General features: G+C 42.5%; 1 protein-coding gene across 1 annotated transcript in view; it reads left to right on the top strand.

Moving 5' to 3' along the window:
- Window positions 1-26,411, top strand: part of LOC138295629 (mucin-like protein) — a 447,313-nt gene that overhangs the window by 83,108 nt on the left and 337,794 nt on the right. Inside the window, exons 6-7 of the mRNA XM_069234035.1 lie at window positions 4,656-4,870; window positions 13,260-13,335. Coding sequence (XP_069090136.1) covers window positions 4,656-4,870; window positions 13,260-13,335 — 291 coding nt within the window. The remainder of the gene's footprint in view (window positions 1-4,655; window positions 4,871-13,259; window positions 13,336-26,411) is intronic.

Genomic DNA, 26,411 nt, shown 5'->3' with positions numbered 1-26,411 from the left:
ATTTTACCCAGGCGGCGACTACTTTCATCCCATTGTGGAAGTTGTTCTTTGCGACTGTAGGTTGGTCGGTGAGGGAGAGGATCAGCTGAGTGTCAGGGAGGAGCCCTGAGGATGCCTCAGCTAATTTCTTTAGTTTTGGAGGTGAGCAGTGGGAGCCTGACTCTCTGGGTTCAGCCGGTGAGGAAGGAGAGGATCCATTCTAGGGCTTTGCCACAGATGCCAGCATCGTGGAGTCTTGGGTAAAGGTTGTTGTGGGAGACAGTGTCGAAGGTGGCTGAGAGGTCCAGGAGGATGAGGGCTGCAGTTTCACCTCAGTCGAGGAGATTGCCGATGTCATCTTTTGCAGCCAGGAGAGCAGTCTAGGTGCTGTGGTTGCTTCTGAAGCCGGATTGGGAGGGGTCCAGGATGTGGTTGGTCTCGATGAATTCAGTGAGTTGGGCATTTATGTCTTTCTCAATGACTTTGGCCAGGTCCTGTGTTGGGAAGCTGTCATAGATGTCAGAGATCTTGCGGTGGGAGATGGTGTTGAGGTTGTTGTGGAGGGCTTGGGATGGGTGGATGTCCGTGGTGTCAGAGATGGTTTGGTGAATTCTTTGATCACGGAGAAGAGTTTTTTGCTGTTGTGTGCGTTGATTGGTTCTCATATCATGGTTTTCTTTGTTGCTCTGATGAGGCGGTGGTGTGATGTGTGGCAGTTTTGAGGGATGTGTGGTCTTCTGGGCTTTTGCTGTCCCTCCATCTTCTCTTGAGTCATCTACAGGTATGTCTGGACTCTTGAAGGGTGGGGGAGAACCATCTGGCTTTCTCTGTGGTCTGTTTGCTGGAGGGTTTCCTGAGGGGGGCCAGAATGTTGGAGATCCATCAGTGGAGGTGGGGAGCAGATGTGGTGGCATCCGTGGAGGTCGGCGGTTGTGTGTTCTGAAGGGTGGTGGAGAGTTGGTCTTTGGAGACTAGCTCCAGCGCCCCTGGGTGCTGGAGCCAGGTGTCGGGTTACTGTTGCAGGAAACTTTGGAAAAATGGTTTTGGCGGCCACACTTCAGGCAGGGCTTCCGCTGTATGAAAAAGAAAACCATAGCACTCTGAACAAAGTTCAGAATATGTTAAAAGTATGTATTTTGACATCAACAGCCAACATGAGTTTTGTCACATATGTCTAAAAGTTGCAAATCGAATAATAAGTCCTGACTCATGTAGTTGTCCTGCAAACATATTCATCATGGGAGTAATCTGTAGTCCTATGCTGAAGCCCTTATGCAATTTCTTTTGATGAGTTGGAAAATGTCTGCAATGAATGCAGTGGCAGAAGCAATAATTGAACTCGCCAATATCTAGTGACCACCTAGTAAGATGGTGTTATCCAAATGTAATAAATATTTTGAAGTAGAGATCTGGTGGAGTCTCTTAACATATGGTCATGTAGGTAACATGCCTTACAACGTCTTCTGAGTAAATAAATGGTCCCAAACCATAACAGAACCACATCGAGGGAAGTGACCTAAGTGTTCAAACAACAGAAATCCATCAGGATACGTGGAGTCCAAAGTGTTTAAGAGACCAAAGGGTGCAGAGACCTTGATAAGTACCCACATTCAGATCATTAGTACAGAAGCAGTGCAGTGTCCCGAGTCAAGGGATTCCTCTGTGCTGGACACACATTGGGTGTGCGGTACGTCATGCCGCACTTCCCACAGACTTGCTTGCGTTGCTTGGGAGTGGTGGTTGCATGAGGTCTTGCAGGGCATTGTATTGCATCTAGCTGTTTTCCCTGTTTTTCACCACTCCTGGTTTGTGTGTGTTTGGTGTGTTTGAGGTGCTTATCAGAGCTGTTTCAATGTCCTCAGCCATGTTATCTACCAGTTTGTGGGAGCGAGCCAGTATCAATATGTTGTAAGTGTGATGCCAGGTTATTGAAGAAAGAGCTTCCTTAGGTTGGATGACCAGCACCCTTGGGTCAGCCGCACTCTGATTTCGTCATGTCGGTAAATGTCTGTGCAGGTACTTGCCAAATTGCACAGATGTGCGTAGAATGCATCTACCGGCTTGCCTTCAGTCTGGTGGGCCTGCCTCAGCTTGAGTATTTCATAGTCTGCATTTAACTGTGGGTCAAAATGCTGATTTAATGCTGCCACCACCACATCAAAATGCCCAATCCACTGGCGCCATCATGGGGCAGCAGCCGCTGGGTCTGCCAGGTGTCTGAAAGGTGGTAATGCTATGACTGGTGCATGTGCACCGTATTGTGCCATTGGGGGCGCAGCTCCTTACAGTGGTGAAGACATGCTGTTTTGGTGCACGTGCTATATTATTGCTTTCTTGCTTTCTACTGCGCTGGATCACTGTGGTCATTTGTAAGCATGATGTGTGGCTTTCTTTCGCTTCCTAGAGCCTTCCTTCTTGTGTGTTATGTGTTATTAAGCCGCTCATTTTTATCTTTTCTCAGCCTGCTGTCCTCCTATTGAATTGTCACTTTTCTCTCCCTTATAGTTGTGGAATCCTGTGAGGTGGATGCTCTTTTGTAATTTCCCCTCTTGCTATCTTTATTGTTCCCTCATGCGCTTTGGCTTGGATTCTTTGTATGGCATCTCTGACTGTGATTGCGAGGACACCATATACTTGCTCGTACAAGTTGCTCTGTGTGAAGAGCTGATGTTGTGGCTGCTGAGCCGCCAGGCATGCAGCACTGTTACCTGGGGCTCATGAGTGGAAGATCCGAAGCTAGCTCTTGGCCACATGCGCTAGCAGGTCTGTAGTGGTAGGGCCATGGGCTGCTACTGGAGGGAGTAGAGGCCATGTGTGTGGGCAGTCTAGCCTCATCACAAGGCAACGTGCTTCTTCACTTTCAGAATGCCGGGGGGGGCACAGTGCTGGGAGGCAGCATGGTATCAGCAGGAGCACTGTCACGCGATCACCACCTCTCTGCAGAACGGCACACTCTGGAGTTTGGTGCACAGTGCAGGGTGCAGCCTCAGTGATGTTGGTGCTGTGTCGCACCGTGGATGTCCTGATGAGAGGTAGGCACTCTCTGTCCCTCTCTTGCATGCATTGGGGACAACAGCCTTGTTGCCAACGTGGTGTCTGCAGGTTGCATGTTCCTAGGCTGAAGGTGGGGAAGATGGCAGCAGAACAAACACACACAACATAATATATGGGTGACACTAAGTGATCAAGAGTGATCGCTTAGCATTTATTTATACCCTTGTGCTGCACCTGTTCCTCAGGTTGTGCACAGGATATATTTTAGGGTTTTGTCCGGGTGGCAACCTACAGTCAGCTGCCAGGTTGTACTCCCACTCCCCTTTCCTATCAAGTATCAGTTTGTAGTTTTGGCTGTGTTGAGAAGTATCAATGTTGTTTTTATTGTAGACCTGGCCCACACAAGGATGGCAGCCAGGCAGTCATGGCTCACGACAACAAGAAGGTGTGGGGTGGCGCACAAGCAGGGGGCAGAGGGGGCATAAATACAAATTAAATTTAAAAAAAAAGAAAAAGAAAAACACTTACCTCCTCTGCGCGCCGCTCCTCTGTCCCTCGTCGCTCCAGGCTGCAGGCACAGGCTCCCAGCCTGCCCTGCAGCCAATCCTGACAGATTGAAGCAGCATCAGGATTGGCTGGGAGTGCCCAGCCAGGGCACAACCAGGCAGACTGGTAGCCTGTGCAGGCTCTCTCAAGCCGAGAGAGCCCTCTGCGCGTATCTGTTTGGTCGGCCCCAGACGGCCGGCCAAACATACATGGGAAGTGAGGGAGAGGTGTGCGCTTCCCCTCCCTGCTCGTCACCCCTGTGGCCCGCCTCTTTAAAAGAAAATGATGATAAACAAAGATTATTATCCTTTTCTGTTAAAGGTTTTGCAGCTGCCGCCCTAAAGGAGGAGCTGCCCCTGCAGCCAGGCAATCATTACTTTAGCCTTGCTGGGCGCTGAGGGAAGCAGTGCTTGGAAATTCTCCCATGTTCTGGCAGTGAACATAAATAAAAATAATAATGATAATGGTCTTGCATAGCAGCGTGAGGATGATTTACAGTCCATTAACTGCAAACAATGCAATCTGTAGGTACATCATAAACGTAATGCACTAATGCAAAAGATGCGGCTGGTGAAATTAAAATACTTTAGTAATTGATCTAAAATGATAATTTCACTTCCATCAAGCAGTGGCTGAAGAGGTTGAACCAAAACCCCTCTCTCACGGTAGATTTTCTTTCGCAATCACATCAGCTCTGGCAGTTGTCTCTAGCCAGTAAGAAAAATGGCTCTGCAGTGACTGCTTTCACGTCAATGGGGAAGACAGCTTCCACCACAAAGCTGTCTTGCAAGCTAGAAGCAGACATATAAAGTCAGGTTTGCTCTTAAAGTTAGCTGCAAAGGGAATATTTGGGGTGCACAGAAATTCCAATTTGTGAGAATAGCGCTGCCAGCTGCAGTATGGAAACGTGTCTGTATACTTTTTATTTGTGCACCAAAAAAGCCTCACGATTTTAGTAGAATCTAATTTTGTGCTGCAGCATATAATTTCGAAAGTATATGGGAACATTGTTGTAAAAGCAACAATATAGTATGACACATAGAACAGTTAGAGCGTGCCTTGTGTTTTTCAATTTATTTTATCCTTTCAGAGACATAATGATTCTTGTTTTGTCCCCTGGTTTTTCTTCCCCGTAGGTCATGTGTACGGAAGTCTGCACTTTTCCACCTTTAATGGTGATGAATACCGCTTTAAAGGACTTGGTGAATATGTCATAGTCAGACTCTCATCAGCCAAAGGTTCCAATGTGTTCACCCTTCAAGGTCAAACAGAAAGAGTGCGGATGACCAATGGATATGCCAATGCCACAGCGTTTGTGCAGTTTGCAGCTTTCTACCAAGGAACTCTCAAAGTAAGTGATCCCCTCACTTCACCAGAGCAGCTATACCATCAGAGAAAACCTGCTATCAACGGTATTATTATCATTATTATTATCAATAACAATCCAGTATTTTGTACAATATTCTTCATCTTCTTCTTCTTCTTCTTATTTATTATTATTGACAACATTGTTATTATCACCATTATTGCTATTAATAGTAGTATTAGTAGTAGCCGGAATAGTAATAGTAGCTGTAGTGTTAGTATAATTAATTTATTATTATTATTATTATTATTATTATTATTATTATTATTATTATTATTATTATTATTATTACTATTATTGTGACTATTATTATTATTACCGTTTTATTATTATGATTATTGCTACTAATACTGTTACTAATCATATTAATTGTAATAATATTAATAGTAGTTAAACATTATTATTACTAATGTTTTATAATGTGTTAAATTAATTATATAGTTCATCAGTATATTGACTCCTATTAATTAAAACATATGAGTCACTATTCACTCTTCCTGTACATTGGTTTGTCCACTATTGTTTCCCCCTACCCGTACACTCATGTTGGTGTATTCCTCCTGTTGAGGAATGCAGCCTTCCTTAAAATGTTAGGACGGTGAAATGCTATGCTGTGAAGCAACTGTCAGGGAGACGAATTGAAGTGCAGTGTGGAGACGTTAATAAAGACATCTACTCCTAAATTCCCTACATGTCGTCTTTATAACATTGGTGATGATTTTGCTGTGTAAGGGGTCAGTGTTGCTCTCCCTCCTTCTGTGTACATCCATTTCTACTCTCAAAGAAACATCGTCCTCCATGGTTCTGGTGAGCCTATGCATTGATGTAACTGGCTTCTGGTGAGCTTACGTCCTTCCTAACTTCCTTCTCCTACACTTGGAATCTCAGGAAGAAGCAGCCAAAATAAGGTACTATAAATTCATCCTTTTCCATTTCCCCTGTTACTGATCTTCCTGAAATTCGTCTCTTCCTGGACCAAAACACGAGTGAACTCACCCTAACCAATACATGCTTCATGGCAGCTCTCCAAGCCTTGTACCACCTTTCAGCTTACCTCAAACCGTTTAGACTGTTATACCATCAGAATTTACTATCCTTGGCAATGTCCTTCCCAGGTGCTCTTCAAATTAGGGGAACCTTTCTCCTTCTACAAACTCAGTAGTATACAGAGACTAGAAATCTACATCTCTCCTTGGACACCTTTGTAGAAACTCTGGAAGGAAACATCATATGTCCTCCAGCTAACACGTCCCTTTATGATAATTTATTATACATCAGGACTCGTTTTAGGCCAATGAATCTTTTGACCCAGTTGAGAGACACCTTAGGACGAGATAGCTAATCAATATGTCAATCAATACATCAATAATGTCATCAATATTTATCACGACAATGCATTTCACTTTAGTCAAAGTCATTAATCAATTTAAAGACACTACCATGACCTTTCAGCCATGAATAACCACTCCTTGATTAGTAGAATTTTATGAGTTTTATTCCCTATTGCTTACAATTCTAATATCAGATACGTCAATCTCAAAACCAAGAAACATAATAGCATAGTCACGATATGGCAACCTTGATAAGATTTCATTAAAGCAAGAATTACAAACATCAGAACATAACACAGCGTGAACATAGATCAATTCAACAGAGTGTCAATAATGCGTCAGTTCAACAAAGCATAGTCTTGGTCGTTTGTCTAGTTGCGTCAGTTTTGGTGAACACCTGTCCTAACCTCTGATTAGCATTCTCATGTTGGGCTTCATGCAAAACAATTTAGAACACTAATTTGGAAAACATCTATCTAAAGTCTCTGTTAAAAGTAAGCAGTTGGTACCCAGAAAGGAAAAGCAAACAGACAAATCAAAATTGCATTGTCATAATTACCCTCCAAAGTTTAGGTCAGCGCACAGGTTCAGTCTTCGTCTTCAGGACATCAGTCAATTCGCCAGTCAAAACCAGCTTCGTGGCAAAAGGGCACTTTCCTCAGAAGGAGGTAAAGTGTAACATGGACAAATCTAAGGGCGAGGATTGTTTAAAGTAAACCAACAAGTCACCAAACAGAGTGACAGAGTTTCTGGATAAAATCAATAGCATTCCCTAACCCACCCAAATGACTCCCCGTGACATGGGTTTTTATCCCTTTTCCGTTGTACATTCCCCCAAAATTTTATTGGACACTTGTTATACCCCACTATCTTTAACCTATCAGAAAGTACATTAGGTAACCCAACTCTTCACCCAATATTATTTTACAAGACTTTGATTGGTCTTCATAATTGACGTCTTCCGAGGTGGCACGTCCGGTATGATTTCATCTTTCTGTAATTCTTTGCACATCTTTTGGTCAGCAGTTCCATTGTCTTCACCGGTTTGAATGACCTTGTACATTGCATTAATCTACACTGTTTCAATTTACTTTTAACATTTATTCTGCAAAGGCTGTGTGAACGGATCTAACATGGTTACATTCGTCTTCTAATTTGAAGAAAAAGAACACGCAGGGTCATGTCCCTTTGTGAGTCAGCATACTGAAAAATAGAAAAATGCATTTAATATGAGAGCCAAGGCAGCTAAGCTTCAGCTCATGCTAACTTAAGGTCTATGAGGATTTCAGCACAGATTCAATAACGCGATCATTAGTACAAATTTATTTAAACATAATATAACCATTTTGGTTATTATTATTAGTCTACGTATACATTGGTGGCCACTCCCGTGGTCACATTTCAGGTGCACGTATTAAACAAAAATCACTATTATAATTTCTATGCAACATTGTCACACATTAATTCATAAACATTTCATGTTAATATGGATTACATAAGCTACGCTCTCTCACTCCCATATCGGGTGTTTCTCCGTGACTTTGTCAGCAAAGCGTTTACAAGCTGACCTATTCCTCACACAGATTTAGGATCATTGCACCCTGCGCAAGTAGCGTCCTTAAAAGAAACAACCAAAACCCTCCCACATCGGGATTTCACACAGAGATATTCTCTCAGTGCTTTGCGCAAAACGTGCTCTGGAAGTTTCTGGGAATGTGTATTTCTGTGACAGGCACACTATAAAATGCATTTCCAAAAGCTCTAGCGTTTCAATCGCACACGGCTCAATATCTCAGCAAAGCATGTCCTAGTGATTCTACCAATCCCTGCACATATACAGTGATACAATCACCGCTTTAAGGAATACAAAAATTCTGGAGGTGATTCTTTTGGTGGCATGCACACCTTATTCAACTACACTCAGAAAAGTGGGTCTTTCTCACTCTTTATCGTAATTATTATGAGTATCTTAGAACTTGTTCTTCGGTGACACGCACACCATTTATCTTGTTTTCTGAATGTCTAATAAATAATTGTGAAGTTTTCTCTACTTAAAGTTGAGGTGTGTATAAATAGAACTATTATTATGAGTTGTATTAAGAAAAATTGCCACCTCCTGGTCATTTGTGGTATTTATTCACCTCTGTAATCTAGCAATCCCATACATGTAAAACAATGTTATGATTACATATCCTCAATTCCAATTGTAGATGTCTTAAAGCACATGTATACAGAATTAGCAAGGGATACATGTAGATATATCCAAATTCTCTCTAAGGTACATTTTAATTCTAGTACAAAATTTTCAACACTTATATTACCAGTACCATCCAAGGAAATTACTTAATTACTATGGAAGCTGCCAGCATGTCACAACCTCCACCTTTTTAAAATGAATTAGGGGAACCTAGTGACCCTTGGAAGGAATGGATAAATATAATTGAATCTTACCTCATAGCCATTGGCTGGGAAAAATTCAGCCCAGTAAGGTAACAACACATTTTACTACATAATTTAGGAACACATGGTAGGACATTTTTTGGAACATTTCCTGAACCTGACATCACACAAAATGACAGTGATGAAAAAGAAGACAAATACAAAATTGCTTTTTCAACATTATTGTACTTGAACGTTCTAAATTCTTCAGACGTGTTCAGGGTACACAGGAGAGCGTGACTAATTATGTAGCAGTGTTGTGAGGGTTAAGCAAGCTATGTCAATTTGAGGAGTTGAATGACTCTCTAATTAGAGAACAACTGGTAAGATGCACAAACAATTTCAAAATACAGGAAAAGTTACTACAAAAACAACCTAATTTACAGGAAGCTATAGAAATAGCCAAACCAATAGAACACACAGCTCTGTGTATGAAGGAAATAAAGAACCCTGCCTCAACTGAGCAAATATCAGCAATAACAGAAAAAGAACAAGAAACAAACACATGTAAAATGAAAGTTAAGAATGATACAGAGAACGAGCATGTCAAAACATTGAATATGAAATTAACAAACCAAAGTGTTATCATTGTGGCAGCAGCAACCATTTAGCTAATTACCCCAATTGCCAAGCAAGATCTGCCACTTGCAGGAAATGCAACAAAAAAGGCCACTTCGCCAGATTATTCAGAGACACAACTAGAAATAAGAAAAGTAATGAAAATATCACATCCGAAGCAAAGTCCCAGATAATAAATAAAAGAATCCTCCAAATAAAAGGTGAAAGAACTATCAATCAAATAAAATACCCTGAATGTAATGTTTATTTAGATGGTAAACCTATAAAACAAAAATAAATTCAGATCCATGTTCCCCATTTACCCTGATCAATGTAAAGGATTTTATGTCTATGACAAACAATGAAGATCTAATTCTTCAGACTTATCACCTAAAGTATATACCAGAAATCTTATTCCCATTAAAGGTAAGGTGAAATCGCACATTACGTTAAAAAATCGTTCAACAATTGGCAACGTGTGTGTAGTGGAGGAAGGGTTCAACCTTCTTGGTTGGCAGCACCAAGAAGAATCAGGGATAAAATTGGATCCCAACAACCAAGAACAAGTATTGTCAATAAACCAATCGATCATGGGAGACAAAATTTTTAATGAATTCCCAGATGTATTTTCAGAAAATTTAGGAATCCTAAAACAATTGCAACATAAAATCAAACTTAAAGAAAATGCCAAATCTACTATACACAAAACTAGAAAAATATCACACCTAGGCCCTCATTATGAATTTGGTGGGCGGCGGAGGCCTCCCGCCAAACTCGTATCGCAATCAGGCCGCTATTAGGAGTTCACCGCAGGGCCGACAGGCAGAAACAGCATTCCCACCCGCAGGGCTGGTGAGCCTTAACATTGACGCCAGCTCATAATCGAGCCATTGCCAATGTGGCGGTGCAGTGAGTGCAGCAGCACCCGTCACGCTTTCCGCTGCTCGTAATTCAGGCAGTGAAAGCGCAATGGGGCTGTCCATGGGGGCCAAGGGCATGGGCAGTGCAGGGGCCTCCGTGGGGCCCCCAGCACCCCATTTCTATGGCCATGCAACCATAATGATTGCATATGGGTCGAAAGACACCCTTTACCCCCCATCCATGAAATGCTAATTATCATGGGGGAAGCTACATGTTTCACAGTCCTTGACCTATCCATGGCCTATCATCAAGTCGAGTTGCACCCAGAATCCAGATGGTTAACTGCATTTTCTACCCATATGGGCACATATATGTTCTGTAGGATGCCATTTGGTTTGGAGTCAGCAGTGCAGTTTCCCAAAAACTAATGCAGCAAATATTAGAAGGGATTTCTAAAACTTTATTCTTCCAAGATGATGTCCTCATATATGGTGCTAAGGTGGAAAAGTACGACAAATTGTTCTTAAGAATCTTTACCAAACTTAGAGAGGCAGACCTCTTAAACGTAAAAAGGGATAAATGCCAAATAGGCATTAGCACTGTGGACTACCGAGAACACACGAAGTCTAAAGAAGGATTTAAACCCAAAGTATATTTAATAGAAGCTATAAAGAATGCTCATGCCCCAGTAAACAAAGATGAACTCAAATCCTTTTTAGGGCTTGCTGAATACATGGTCAAATATGTTACAAATTTTACAAACCTCACACATACCCTGAGAGATCTTTTAAAAAAACCATGTGCATTTCAAGTGTTCAGAAGCATATCAAGTTTCATTCGAGAAATTGAATGAAGCAATTCTATTAGCTCCTTATTTATGCAATTTTGATCCTAACAGGAAAACCAAACTAACCACTGACAGCAGCAATAAGGGGATTGGAGCCACACTATCCCAAATGATTGATAATAAAGAAAGAATTGTGGCATTCGCTACACGTATTCTTATTAAGTCTGAAATGAATGACTCTGTAGTCGAAAAAGAAGCTCTAGCTTGTTTCTATGCTGTGAAACACTTCAAATTCTTTTTGTGGTGATTGCAATTCAAAATACGTACAGATCATAAACCCCTCACATATATTTTCACCCCCAAGGGGGCTCCTAACAGTACACCCCAAATAGCAAGATGGGTATTAGGTTTAGAAAGTTTCTGCTTTAATATAGAATACGTTCCAGGAAATTTAAACACAGCAGCAGACTTTTTATGCAGAGCTCCCTTGGATATAGAAGAGGAGTATGAAACATCGGAGTACCCCATCTTAGAAATGAATTCCACAGCCATCACTCCCAAAGAATGGGAGAAATACTGTAAAGAACAAAACACTGCAGCAGATCAAGACATATATTATACAAAGGTGACCCAATTCAAAAAAAGAAGTCAATGAAGAAATCCAAACATTTTGAGAAGTGTGCCATGAAATCAATATTAACAAAGATCTGATAATGAGAAACCAGAAAATAATACCCCCAGAGGAACTAAGAAATAAAGTCATTCACGTAGTGCACGAAGGGAATTTAGGGAAATCTAGACTTAGAGAAAATTAGTGGTGGTTCCCTAACATGGACTCTGCAGTTGAATCACAAGAAAAAAACTGCACTGTAAGCACTAACAGCGATAAATCCAAGGCTACTCCTAATACCCCCTTATTACCTGTAACTGTTCCAGACAAACCATGGGAGAAGCTTACATTAGACATAATTGGTCCCACGAACCATAAGTCAATAAAAGAAACTATTTTCATTTGTTTTAGTTGATTACCAATCTCATTGGGTAGTCACCAGAATGGTAACTCAAATCTCTACTGAAGCCCTCATAACATTCTTAATAGACACCTTTCCCACCGAAGACATACCATCCACAATCATAACTGACAATGGGGTACAATTTACGTCATTGGTCATGAGACAATTCTTTTCCAAATTAAATATCGCACATCAAAAAACTGCTTTATACTGCCCTAGAGCCAAAGGCCTTGTTGAAAGGATTAATAAAATGATAAAAGAATGTATCCAACTAGCTTGTACCAACCACATTTAAATAAAAAGAGCCATGCAATATATGCTTTGGGCATATCATACCACCTCTAACCAAATCACTGGCATATCACCATTTTCTTCTCTTAAATGAAGAAAACCACGTACCAAGTTTTTTCTTGTTGGTTGGGAGGAGAGGAAAGGGTGGAATACAACATACAAGTGAGAAGGAGACAAAATTCTTTCACACCAAAAGAAGTAAAAAGAATATTATGACTACAAACAAAAATGGAATGTTTGGAGATTGGGCATGTCTTTAAAAACTCCTATAGGTATGGACGACAGTGATCCAAATTTTATGAACTGAGACGGATTACTGTTCTGAAGTAAAATACAACGGTGATGGACAGTGCCAAAAATGGAGCATGAACAGACTTGCTAGAAACAACCCAGCAGTGAACAACACTGTTTACAACAACAACTACCTACCCCATCACCAAGTCTCAAACACTAACAGAAAAACGAAATATCCACCGGTTTGGCACAAGGATTATTTTGGGGAAAAGTGACTCACCTTCAGTTGCTTTACTTGTCCTTGGAAACCTTGGTTATGAAACTGTTTTTGGGGGGGGGAGATGGGTTATGATGTGTTAAATTATTTATATAGTTCACCAGTATATTTTCTCTTATTAATTAAAACATATAAGTTATAACAATTATTATTATTATTATTATTATTATTATTATTATTATTGTTATCACCATCATCATTATTTTCTGCTTGCAAAGTGCCACATGGATTGCTAGACTGCTCCAGGAGGCATGGCAACAACGGTAATAATAATAGTATGTATAATAATAACAATAATAATAATAATAATAATAATAATAGTATTAGTTGTAGCAATAGTAGTATAGGTAGTAGTAGTGTTAATATAGGTAGTAGTGGTATGATGATGATTATTATTATTACAATATTATTATTATTCATATTTCTGATATTAATGTCATTATTTGCTGCTTGTCTAGGGCTTCATGGATCACTAGGCTGCTACAGGGGACGTTGCAGCATTTAAATGGGGGAATAAAAAGGGAGGGGTGGTTCAGGTGCAGTCCTTTTAAAAGAACTTATGCTTTTCCTGTTTCCTGATTAGGTACACTGGACAATGTCGACCACTAGTAATACATTAAATGTACTTGTAGATGATAAAGCAGTGGAATTCAAAAAAGGTAAGCAATTCTGTGAATCATCATGTTAATCCTAATAGCTGTTATGAGTGTTTCAGTTTGCAGTAGTTTAGCACTGTGAAATTTTTTTCTTTTCTTTGTTCAGTGGTGAAGATCTGTCTACTTAAACATTTTTCATTTTCCATATACAGCACTGAGCAAAAAAAACACAGTTCTAAAATGAGCCTTTAGGGGAAAATTGGATCTAACTCAATCAATGTTTGGAAATATTATTTTTTGATTTAGATCTTCTTTTTAAATTCAAAGGTGTTCTGGGGTGAGGTAGGACACTGAGGTAAACGCTCCCTGGTGAAATCTATGTTCATCGTGCAGTGAACAGGGAGCTATTCAATTCAGTGAAAAATCAGCTGTTATTTAAAGTTCATTGCAAGGACTTTAAACATCAGGTTGCCAGACATATATAACACTTAATTATTAATTTCAGAGAGGAAATCCATAGAAAAGGGACTAAAATATATGTATTTTTTAAATGGCATTAATTGACATGTCTTGTCTGCATTATGATAGAATGTGAATATTAGCAACTCATGTCTTAGGATAGCCACATTGATGTGAATTCCTCGAAGCATATAGAAACATTTGTAGTCATGTTTATATAGTTTTATTTGCTTATTCATTTATTGTTGGAGCTTTGTATATGTTGACCAGACTTCATAGGATACCAGACGGATGAATACGAGTAACAAACATTTATTTACACAGAATGGAGGAAGAAGGGTACTCATGAACACAGGGCTATATCATGAAGGTTTGCGGTGGATCATGGTCTTCCACAGCTGTTGTCTTTATGCAATTATATTGTTTAAAGTGCATACTTTCAACTTTCAATGTTTCTGAGTTAGTGTATGAACAGTAGACAGCACCACTTGCAAACAGAGTGCAGTAGTTGCTCCCTCTTCAGTTTCTAATAGGCGTTCTGTGCTTAGAGTAATTCCGAGTTAAATGTATGCATTTTAGACAGTGAAGCATAAAAATTGGTGTACAGCTATGTGCACCCAAGTTCATCATAGACCCCATGATTTCTGAAAATGTAGTCAAAAATCCAACCCTCAATACAGTAGGGCTAAAAGTACTTCAAGGATGCATAAGACAACTGTATTGTTTGAGAACACATTAGAATCTTATGTGTGAATCTGAAGAAGGAGGGCCTGATTCACAAACAAAGTCAAGATCTACCCCAGTAAGACTACAAACTCACATGGGTGTAGTTTTACAACTTTTTGAAATTGACAAAACATCCCACGAGTATTTGGAAAACTTCACCAGTCACAACTTTCAAATATAATCCTGAAAAAGTCATGTGACTTCTTTTTTTCCGTCATTGACATTTCCCTAGTGTGAAATTGTAGGCGATACCACTTTTTTCTCAATTTCCTTTTTCCACAGTAGGAAAACCCTTACCTTTCACTTCCATTAAGTTTTGGGGTTTTACTCTACTCCTTTGCTGGATAAGGAAGTGTTGGAGAGTAGCTTCTGAATGGCTAACAACTCATGTGTTTGTCAGCATTGACAAACTTGTAATGGCTCTCGTGCCACAAGGCAAGCTAAAGCATTATTCCATTATTTTGAACTAATTTAATGAAAGGTATCATTTTTATCCTGGACAGTGTAATACATTTTTCTTTGCCAAAACACTCTGAAAATTGTAGTGTCATGTGAATATGAATGACGGAACCCTTTTGCCTCCTGAAGACTCTTTAGAGCTGTGTCATAAGTGTTAGAATGTGGTGAAGTGAATGCATGTTTGGAATGTTGAGTTTGCAGTTAAACGCAGACAAATAAAGACGTGTAAAACATTGCTCCGTGTGAGGGGTATTCACTCGTGGGTACCCAGGCTGGTGAGGACACTACAACTGGTGACGAGATAGGGGATAAGTAACCCAAAGATCAAAGGTGCTCTCCCAGAAAGTTTGGCATGGTCCAAGCAAACTGCCAGTGTGTGCCACGTCTGCCTTTGCCGAAGTGCGGAATTGATGGTTGACGTATGTGGAGTCAAAGTGCAACTCGAGCCGGTGTGAAGCATTTGGAGGTAAAAAAAGCTTCACTGAGAAGTCTATGCATTGTTGGCCAAGAACCTGCTAGCAAGGCTATACAGAGAGGTACCATGCTACTATGCAATATAAAGCTATACAGTGAATGGAGTAATAAAGCAGAAGGCGGTCACAAACAGATACAGAAAAGAGTGCTAACTGACAGAACAATTGATAACAAAGCATATTGTCGTTACACTTATCAGAGCCTTGAGCAGAAGAGCTTTACGACTTCAGAAGCAGGCAAGGAGGCCCAAGAAGATGCACAACAGTTGTGCTTACTGAGCTGTTCAATATCTGAAGCGGCACACCACCAAATCTACTGGATGGCGGCTCAGCACAACTCCTGAAGTCTCCAGGAATTGAAGGGCTTCAATGGAGACCAAGACAGAGGTCACTGCTCCACAGACTGTCCAAGATGCCACAGAGGCCAGCATGTCACTAGGCCTCAGAGATGGTGTGTATGAACAAATTCATCAAGACCGCCAAGTGGAGTTGGAGAGAACTCCAGTCTCAGTGTCAGCCAATCCCATGAATAGTTACAATGCTGCTGCCTTCCTGAAACAACCATTACCATTCAACACCACCAGAAAGCTAAATATTGGCAATAGATGGACTGCTTGGATAGAGACATTTGATGTTTTCATTGATGCACAAGAAGAAACAGATAACAAAAAGATCATCAAGTACCTGAAGAATCATGCTGGTGATGATGTAAAAGAAGTCATAAAGAAAATGCTGCAAGCTGATGAAGTTTCCTACTGTCAAATCAAAGAAGCTTTGAATCTCTAGTTCAATCCAGTGCCGAATGTAGATGACAAAAAGGTACATTTTCAGTCAAGAATGACAACGACTCGGTGAAACCATAGATGGATTTGTTGTGAGACTAGATAAACTCATCAAACACTGTAGATTCAATTAATTTACTGATGAAGAAGCAATACATCTTAGAGTTATTGACAGATGCCTGCCAGATTCATTCAGACAACAAATGTTGACCGAAACTCTTAGTCTGGAGCAAGTTCTCATGGCTTCCAGAGCTGAAGAGCATGCTTATCGGCAAGCTGCTGACATGGAGGCTGGAGTTGCCCAAAGTGAGTCAGTCACAAACATGAAAAGCAAGCAGAAACACAAAGCTAAAGGATACAAGGTGGTGTCTTTAAAGAAAAAGCAGTTGTTTTTCACATGCGGATTGTAATTTCCACACGACGGTAAATGTCCCGCCATTGGACAGATATGCAAAGGTTGTGAAAAGGAGAACCATTTTGTAACAAAGGAAAAAGTAAATGCATCATGTGAGACGACAAAATGGCCGACCAAACGATCCACTCAACACACGCCCACAAGGCCAAGCGACAACATCAGTTGAGACAAAAATCAACACCAAACAAAGTAGATTGCCATCTAAATCATTGTCAGAAAGTTTGTCACTATCAGTAGCAAGTGAAATTGAAGATGATTGTGCAATGTCCATGTTTACTTCAGAAAAATGTGCTCATGTTGAACTGGCCACATGTGAATAAAAATACCAGTCAAAGAAAAGTCTACATGAAAATGCACCAAAGTCAGACAAACATTGTCTGAGTATTACACTAAAAAATAAACGGTTGTTACACACCTTTCATCATGGACAATGGTGCAACAATAAATATCATGCCTGAGGAGATATTTAATTAATTATTTTAATTGCTACAACTGATGCCATCAATGGGCTGCATCGACACCCTTGAATAGTAAAGGTTCATTCGTAGCTACTATGAAACACAAGAAAACAAAAGTGTAAGAGCCCATGCATGTGCTTCACGGTACAGCGTCAAGTGCCTGCTAATATGGGATTGATCTCAGTGAACTACAACATAAATGCTCATCATGAAATCGTAAGACAGTTCCCTTTATTGTTTCATGGATTAGGAAAACGTAAGAATATGAAAGTACAATTGCATATTAATGAAGATGTCCATCCTGTTGCACAAAGACACAGAAGAATTGCATTTCATTTACAAGACACAGTTGAAAAGGAACTCAAATCTTTTCTTAAGCATGATATCACAGAGCACTCTACTTGTCCGACACCATGGGTTTGCTCCCATTGTGGTAGTGCTCAAAAAGGACCCTGCAAGAGCTGTACACATCTGTGTGGATATGCGTTAAGGGAACAAGGCAATTGAAAGAGAACAACATCCAGGTTAAATTGTTGCTGACATAATAACACAATTGAATGTTGCAAAAGTCTTCTCTCACCTTGATTTAATAAAGGATATCATCAGCTGAAACTCAAAGAAATTGCAGGTACATTACAACCTTTTCTACACATATTGACCTGTTTCAGTGCAAAAGATTTGTTTCAGTGTGTCATCAGCTACAGAGAATTTTTGATGTATCATACAGCCTGTCATGAATGCATCCAGCTATAGTGCTGACATATTAGTTTTCGTGGCCACAGAGAAAAAAGACAATAAACTCTGCTGCAAGTGTGTTGTTTACTTGTTGATGCAGGTTTAACACTATGGGGGTTATTCTAACTTTGGAGGAGGTGTTAATCCGTCCCAAAAGTGACGGTAAAGTGACGGATTTACCACCAGCCGTATTACGAGTCCATTATATCCTATGGAACTCGTAATACGGCTGGTGGTATATCCGTCACTTTACCGTCACTTTTGGGACGGATTAACACTCCTCCAAAGTTAGAATAACCCCCTATATGCTGAGAAACGTGAATTCAATTAGAGAAAGCTAAAATTCTTTGGTCATATCTTTTCTGATGGGGGCATGACACCAGATCCAGCTAAAGTGCAAACACTATCAACTGCAAGCCCCCCAGAAGATGTTTCCATGTTACGCTCATTCCTTGACATCGCCAGTTACTGTTCCAGATACATACAAGACTTCACCACTGTGAGTGCTCCACTGAGAGAGTTGATGAAAAAGAATGTTTCATTTCACTGGTCACATGAATGTAAGCAAAATTTTAAGAGAATCAAACAAGCCATTGAAAATGCTACTGAAATTGCATATTTGATCCAAATCTACATTCAGAAGTTGTTGTTGATGCAAGCCCGATCGGGTTCGGTGCAATCCTTGCAAAGCACAATGGACACTCAAATGCATGAAGATATATTGTGGCATATGAAAGCAGGAGTGTGTCCCAGACTTGACGTGGTTCATTCACATCCTGAAAGGGAGAGTTTAACAGTAGTGTGGGCTTGTGATTATTTCCACTTGTTCCTGTTTTATGCTTGTGACAGATCATCAAGCATTGCTGACCATGTTTGGCAATCCAAAGGCAAAGATGCCTCCACATACTGAACACTAGGGTCTACGATTACAAGAGTACAACTACACAATTGTGCATCATCCAGGGAAGGATCAAAACCCTGCCAACTATTTCTCCAGAGTGCCTATACAGTGTCAATGTAACCCTACTAAGACAGCTGACACCTACATAACTTTCATTGTGAAACCAAACATGCCTTCTGCCATTTCGCTGGAACAAATTGTCACTGCCTTGAGTCATGATAGTGACATGTTAAAACTGAAATACATTATTACACATCAGTCATTGAACCAACATACTTGACCTCTTATCAGTGACAGTAAATAGCAGAAGTTTAAAAATGTTAAAGATTAACTGTCCAAAGGCATTATCCTGAGGGGTTTTGAGAATTGTCATTCCAGAGACCCTGCGAAAACATATAATTAAAGGGGCCCATGAAGGACATCGTGGAATCATTGGCACAAAATTAGCTCTCCTAGATCGAGTTTGGTTTGTTCATCTCGATGAAAGAGTTGAAAGAGAATTGCAAGCCTGTCACCTATGCAACTGCCTGTCATCGAAAACCACTCAACACCACATAAGCATGTCAGAGTTGCCAGAGCATGTATGGGACAGAACTGCTGTTTATGTTTTCTGTCCACTTGACAGTGGACATCACTTGATGGTGATTGTCGATGAATACTCCTGTTTTCCATTAGTCCTCACTTGACCACAGGTGAAAGCCCTGCAGTGTGGATTGTTGGGAGAGCAATCACGACCAAGTTACCTCAATTTACCTTAATGGTCCAACACAAGGTGGAGAACTGAAGAAGAAACTTGTGCGAAAGACTTGGATTGTACAAAAGAAAATGAAAGACTATACAGACAAGGGACAACGTGCAAAAGACGTTGTATTCACAAGAGAAGATCGAGTGCTCATTCATCAGCTGAGAAAACATAAGTCTGATGCTTCATTTTATGTAGAGCCATTCCATGTCATAAGCAGCAAAGAACACATGGTGACTGCTCCACATCCTGGGAAATCCATTACAGGAGATTCCTCGCATTTCAAATATGTGGCGTATCACTCATCAGATACTGATGTCAATGTAGACACTGGTTCAGACAGGACAATTGAAAAACTCCAGACTGCCGTTGCCCCTATATTGCCAATGATCATGAACACTACTGTTGTTGCAAAATATTTTACAGAGGGGGAGATGTAGTGTCTTGTGAGTATGAAAGACAGAATCCCACTGGATCCTGAAGGACTTCAAAGAGTTGTGACATAGGTGTTAGAACATGGTGAAGGTAATGCAGGTTTAGAATGTTGAGTTCCTGGTTACACACAGATGAACAAAGATATGTAACACATAGCTCTGTTTTAGGCATATTCGCTGTTGGGTACCCAGACTGGGGAGGACACAACAGAAGTCATTAATCTTGAAAAACATTCGTGCCTTGGCTGAGAGCAATCCGAATAAATAGGTGTTAGAATTTTGGGCAGAGATTGGGAGAGGGATAGGAAAGGAGAATTAGGGCCAGATGTAGCGAACTTTTGCGAGTCGCAAATGGCCCGATTCGCTATTTGCGACCCCGCAAAATTGGAAATGGGATGCAAAAATCCCATTTCCGACTCGCAAAATGCGATGCGAGCCGTTACCAACTTGCAAAATTTGCAACCCCATTTTGCGACCCGCAAATAGGAAGACGCAATTTGTGAGTCGCAAACCATATGCAATAGCAACTCGCAAATTGCGACTAGTCGCAAAAAAGCCCATTTTGCACTTCCAATTTACCACTAACTCAGAGCAGGTGGTAACCATTACCAAAGTATAAAAGGAGACCCAGAAGGCATCTGGGTTACTCAAGATGGCGGAGATATACCTGATAGCAGTGAGGAGGAGAGCCCACACCGCACAGCAGAGGAGGAGGAGGAGCCAGAGACAGGAGAAGATTTACAGAACAAGGCAGACACTCTTCCAGCAAACTGAGGAGGAAATTTATGACAAATACAGACTTAGCAGTGCAGCTATACTAGATTTAATAGATTTACTCAAACCACAGCTAGAACGCCAGACTGTGCGCGGCTGCGCCATCCCTACGCATGTGCAAGTGCTATGCTCACTGGACCTCTTGGCCTCGGGTAGCTATCAGGGGGTCATTGCTGTGGCAGGTGGGGTATCCCAAAGTGCACTATCACAGTTCTTTAGGGCATTCCTAGACGCCTTACTCACACACGTTCCGATACATATACCTACCCAGGAATGAGGCAGAAATCAACAGCACCAAGTTGGAATTTTACCGGATTGCCAACTTCCCCCATGTCATAGGGTGTGTAGACGGGACACATATACAAATTTTCCCTCCTGCAAACCTGGAATATCTGTTCCGCAATAGGAAGTGTACCCACTCTCTCAAAATACAGGTGGTATGTGACGCTCATTATATCATCACTGACATGGTTGCCAAATTTCCAGGCAGTACCCATGACTCCTACATTTTTAGGCACAGTGGGATATACCAACGCCTGGAACGTGGGGAGTTTGGAGACGGATACCTCCTAGGTAGAGCTGAATACACCTTGCAGACATGCACACAGGTCAATGTGCATACCACCCATGCCTTGCTAACAGTGTACGTTTCGTGCCCAACAGGTGACAGTGCATATACACTACGTCCATGGATACTGACTCCGTACTTAACACCCAGCAATGATTGCGAGAGGCGATATAACAGTGCACATAAGAGGACCAGTAACATCATAGAACGCACCTTCGGACTGCTGAAAGCAAGGTTCAGATGCCTCCACCGAAGTGGAGGTGCCCTCCAGTATACCCCAATAACGGCTTTCAAAATAGTTGTTGCATGCGCTAACCTGCACAACATTGCCACCCGACGTGGGCTACCTTTCACCCCTGAAGACCCAGATTCTGAGGATGAAGAGCAAGAGCAACCACATCGCCATCATGGGGATAGGAGCATCGCGAATCAAAGCAGACTGAGATGGGAACACATTGCAAACCAATACTTTGGAAGGTACGTGCCAACTTCTACCATACTCACCAATATGACAAAGAGTCCATGTGTTAAGTGGAAAGAACAAATGATTTAATAAGTGCAAATAACCAAACTATGTACATGAAAAACAGTTCAGGGGCTTCTATAGTCCACCTGGCATGGGACACATTGCCATCATGTGCCCCAACACCAGGGACAGTGTGGAGCTCACACCCTACGGCGGGCTCGGCCAGCCTGGCTGGTACTAGGTGGGTCAGCAGTGCTCTGCCTTGTGCTTCCACTACGTAGCACCCTGGTGTCACTGGCAGAGACACTGCTGACAGTGGAGCCCTCCTCACTGTCTTGTGGGGTGTTGCCTGTGCCCCTGACCACCTGCAGTGCCTCCATTAGGTCTATTGCATGGTTGATCCGGCCCAGTCCCTGTGCCACATCAGCCGCAAAGTGGCCCATGTCCACCTGGAGGCTTACTGTTCGCCTCGACAGCCCTGTTGTGTTAACAGCCAGCCTGACTATAGAGGAGGCCATCCTGTCCAGGCGTTGCAGCAGCTGGTGGTCCCTGTGCCGTGAACTGTCACTCTGCGTTAGCAGTCCTGCCACCAGTTCGCGCATAGATAGTGCAAGGTTACCTGTGTTGTTACCTAGAACCTGCAATTCTGAATGCACCTGCTGCATACTGATGGCATGATTTCTTTCAAAGCGCTGCAATACCCCACTAATCCTCCTCAGTTGTTGATTTTGCAGGCGCTGACCCCGTAGCAGTTGGGCCTCTGTTGGTGTTGTGGAGGCATGCCCTGACTCTGCCTGCTGCTCTGCTGTTGGTATCCTACGTCGCCTGTGCAGCGGTGGAGGCCCTGTAGTGTCTGACGTGGCACTCTGGCTTGTACCTGGTGCAGACTCGCACACCACTGTTGCAACTGGTGTTTCCAGAGAGGGCATGGTGTTGGTGATGCAGGGAGCAGTGGTGGCTGGTCCTGTTGTCTCCTCTCTGTGCTGGCTGACCATTGGCCCCTGGCTGCTTGGGCGGGTGAGGGTGTCTTGTGGGAGACCTGTGGGACATAGGGAACACACTATCAGTGTCTAATATCTGTTATCACCTTCCTAATAAACAATTGCCTATGAACTGCCTACTTGACTACATTGCCCATAATAAATCATTCTGGTGTGTGCTACTCTGAAATGGAGCTATTTTGGTTGTGCATGCCCCTGTGTACAAGGTGGGTGGGGGTATGGCATTGATGGGGGTACATGCATATCACATGGTACTCACCGGTTGATGGTCCTGGCTCAGAGGTGTCCAGATCTCCCATTCCACTGACAGCCTCAGGCTCAAGGGTCTCCTCTACCCTTTCCTCCAGGGGTGTTGGTGGTGGTACCGTTGATGGTCCCCCTCCTGTGCCTCTCATCTCCCGGAGCCGCTCTTCCACCCTCTCCTTGGTCCGGGAGTGCAGGTCATACCACCTTTTCTTAAGTTCTTCCACACTCCGGTGGCTGACCCTCAGGGAGTTGACCTTGTCCTGGATATCCTGCCAAATCCTTTTTTTTTCTGTGTCTGGCACAGTGAGGGCTGCCCTGCCAAACAGCTCATCAGGGTGCTGACAGCACTCATCTGTTAGCACCTCCAACTCCTTCTCAGCAAACTTTAGCTTTCTTTTCCTGGGAGTGTCAGCCATGGTTGCAGGAGCTCTGTTTGTTAGCTGTGCTGCAGTTAAAAAGGGTGTAGTCCTCCCTCCTCCCAGGTGTATTTGTAAACTTCCTGGCTGTGATGTCATCATCATGTGCCAGGAAGTGTTTTCCTGAGTGTTCTGAAGTGATTTCCAGAGTGTTCTGCAGCACCTGCTTTCAATTTTCAGCACAGTCGCAATTTGCGACACCCACTCGCAAATTGCGAGTCTGTTTTTTGCGCGGTCACATAAAGCGACCTCGCAAACAGCGGACTCGCTATCTGCGGTGCGACTCCGTGTGCAAGTCGTAAATTGTCCTCGCACTTTCTACCTGCATTGCAGTTAGCGACTCGCAAATTGCGAGTCTCAAAAACTCGCAATTTGCGAGTCGCTAATTTTTACCTACCTACATCTGGCCCTTAGAGGTTAAAGAGATTGATATGGGCTCTTGAGGAAAGCCAGTAGCAAGGACCATTCTAGCTGGGAAGACATCAGCAAGCAGAGAATACCTAGTGGGCTAGAAATACTTTCAGGAATTTCCAATTAAGGAATCAGTAACACCTGAAAGAAAAAGACAAAAAAGCTAGGCATCATTCCCACTGTGCATAAATAAGCAAATGCAGAACAAATTGAGGGGTGTTGGACCTCACCAGTGAGGTGCAGCTTGAAACCTAGGGCACGGTGAGCTACAGGGCCCTCTTCTAGACATACTTCTTCCACTGACAATGTCTGAGAAGAAACACACAAACATAACTTCAAGGGAAGGATGGGGCCAAACATTGAGTTGACTCATTTGCAACTGAGTTAAGGCTAATTGCCATTTTGCTGACAAGACTGCCCAATGCTTGTACTAGTTTTTGGGAATCCTTATAACAGGTTTCAAGAAGATCATTTTGTCTTGAAATCTTCAGTGTGCAGAATATTTACTAGATAAATCTTTATGTCTGAGGATGATCACAGAAGAATGTCTGCACTTATTCCCTTTGTTCCAAAAAATGAAAGAACACATTTCAGTACTTTTGTGTTGAGTACATTACATGCCCTTACATCAGTGCATAGACATTTAAGAACTGCAAACATTTGAATATTGCATTTACAGTTCCATGCTTCCATGTGTCTCTTTCACTTCGTGAATGTCTGCAGCTGACTGCTTTCAAGAGACATGCACTGCCATTTTGTTATTTATTTATGTATACTTATCTCTCATATTATACTGGCTCAATTACTACCTTGGAGTCATTCTTCTTGTAAGCTTCACTCTCTGTTCTGGTTTAGATCACCAGATTTAATAACAAACAAATAATTTGATTATGTTTTGTAAACGTCTTTGCAGTTATTAAGGGTACCTAATGTGTGAAGTCTTCATGAAGGTATTGAAATGAGTTCCATAATTGTAGGAAAGTCCTTCTTGTTGGCATGGTTACCCCCATGTTTTGTCTTTTGCTAGTGTGCTTAGACTGTTTTCACTAGGATCCTACTAACCATGACCCCAGTGATTGCGCCTTTCCCTCTAAATGTGGTTGCCTTGGTACCCTTAACACTCCACAAATGGCATACTGGTGTACCCCTGTAAGGCCCTAGTATATGGTAATTAGCTACCCAGGGCATTGGTACACCAGTGGTCCCCTATGGGATGCAGCATGTATTATGCCACCCATAGGAGTGCATGAAAACTGTGTCTACAGGCCTGCCATTTGCATCCTGTTTGAAAAGGTGCATGCACCCTTTCACTACTGGTCACCACACCAGGTCACTGTAAGTCACCCTTTGCTAGGCCCTTCCAGCCCTAAGGGCTGGGTGCAGGTCTCTCTGTGTGTGTGGGCCCCTACGAACTCCATTTCCAATTCCCTGGACTTTGTCAGTGTAGGGAAGCCATTTTAGGTATGTACTGGACATAGTTCACTACCTATGGTTCAGCTACATAATAGTAACTTCAAACCTGGGCATGTTTGGTATCAAACATTTCCGAATTATATCCAATACTAATGCCAGTATTGGTGGCAGGATTCCATGCCCTCTGGGGGATCCTAAGAGGACCCCCAAATATTGCTCCTACTAGCCTTCCAGGGTCTGTGAGCAGCCCATGCTGTTGCAGCTCATCTGACAGGATTCTGCTCTCCTGCGGCTTGACCAGCTCAAGCAGGGGAATGCAGAACAAAGGATTTCCTGTGGGAGAGGGGTGCAACCTCCTCTCCCTTGGAAATAGATGCTACAAGGCAGGGGAGGTGTAGCCTCCTCCCGCCACCGGCTTGCTTTGAAGGGCACATTTTGTCCCCTCCTTGCATAATCTGGTTTGCACGAGTCCAGGAACCCTGGTTCCTGCTCTGGTGTGAAACTACACAAAGGAAAGGGAGTGACCACTCCTCTGTCCATCACAACTCCAGGGGTGATGCCCAGAGCTCCTCCACGTGGCCACTTGATTCTTCCATCTTGAAACCAAGATGGGCAGAGGCCCCTGGGAGCATCTGAGTGGTCAGGTTAGGCAGATGACCTCAGTGACCCACTCTGATAGGTGGTTACCTTTCAAAGTGACCGAGCCCCTTTTTGTTGTCTATTTAGGGATGCCGTTGTGGGCCGGTCCCCAGATTCGACATGTAAGACTGTACTAGGACTCCTTTGCAATTACCTCTTCTGCTCCTTGCCACCGGAACCGCTGCTGGACTCACAGGCACCGAACAAGACTGCAACACTGAGACAACCTCTCCTTGCAACATTGTTTCCGCTGCTCCTAACAGCACTTTGCAACATTTCCATGGCTGTGCATCATTTGGGGTCAGCAAGACTTTAGCTGCACCAAAGAAACAAGAATGAATCTCCCTTGAAGTGAAGGAGTCACACCCCTGCATCTGCAGGCACCTAAGACAACAACGTCCAGCTGCTGAGATCTGCTGTCCTTTGGACCTGCGAAGATTGTTCAACACAAGTGGTAGTTCTGAGGGTCTGCTGGGTCCTCTCAGCCTTTGGTTCAGCTTGGGAGATGGTGAGTCCTTGCTTCTTCCTTCAGGATGGAATCCCTGTGCACCACAACTGTTGCAGCAAACATGGCTTTTTGACTCCTGCCCTGAGGGATCTTCAGGCTCCAAGTGTCCCCAG

The sequence above is a fragment of the Pleurodeles waltl genome, chromosome 5 (genome assembly GCF_031143425.1).
Source record: "Pleurodeles waltl isolate 20211129_DDA chromosome 5, aPleWal1.hap1.20221129, whole genome shotgun sequence".
Lineage (NCBI taxonomy): Eukaryota > Metazoa > Chordata > Amphibia > Caudata > Salamandridae > Pleurodeles > Pleurodeles waltl.
Note: the sequence above shows the minus strand (reverse complement) of the source record. Positions and strands in the feature narration are given on the sequence as shown.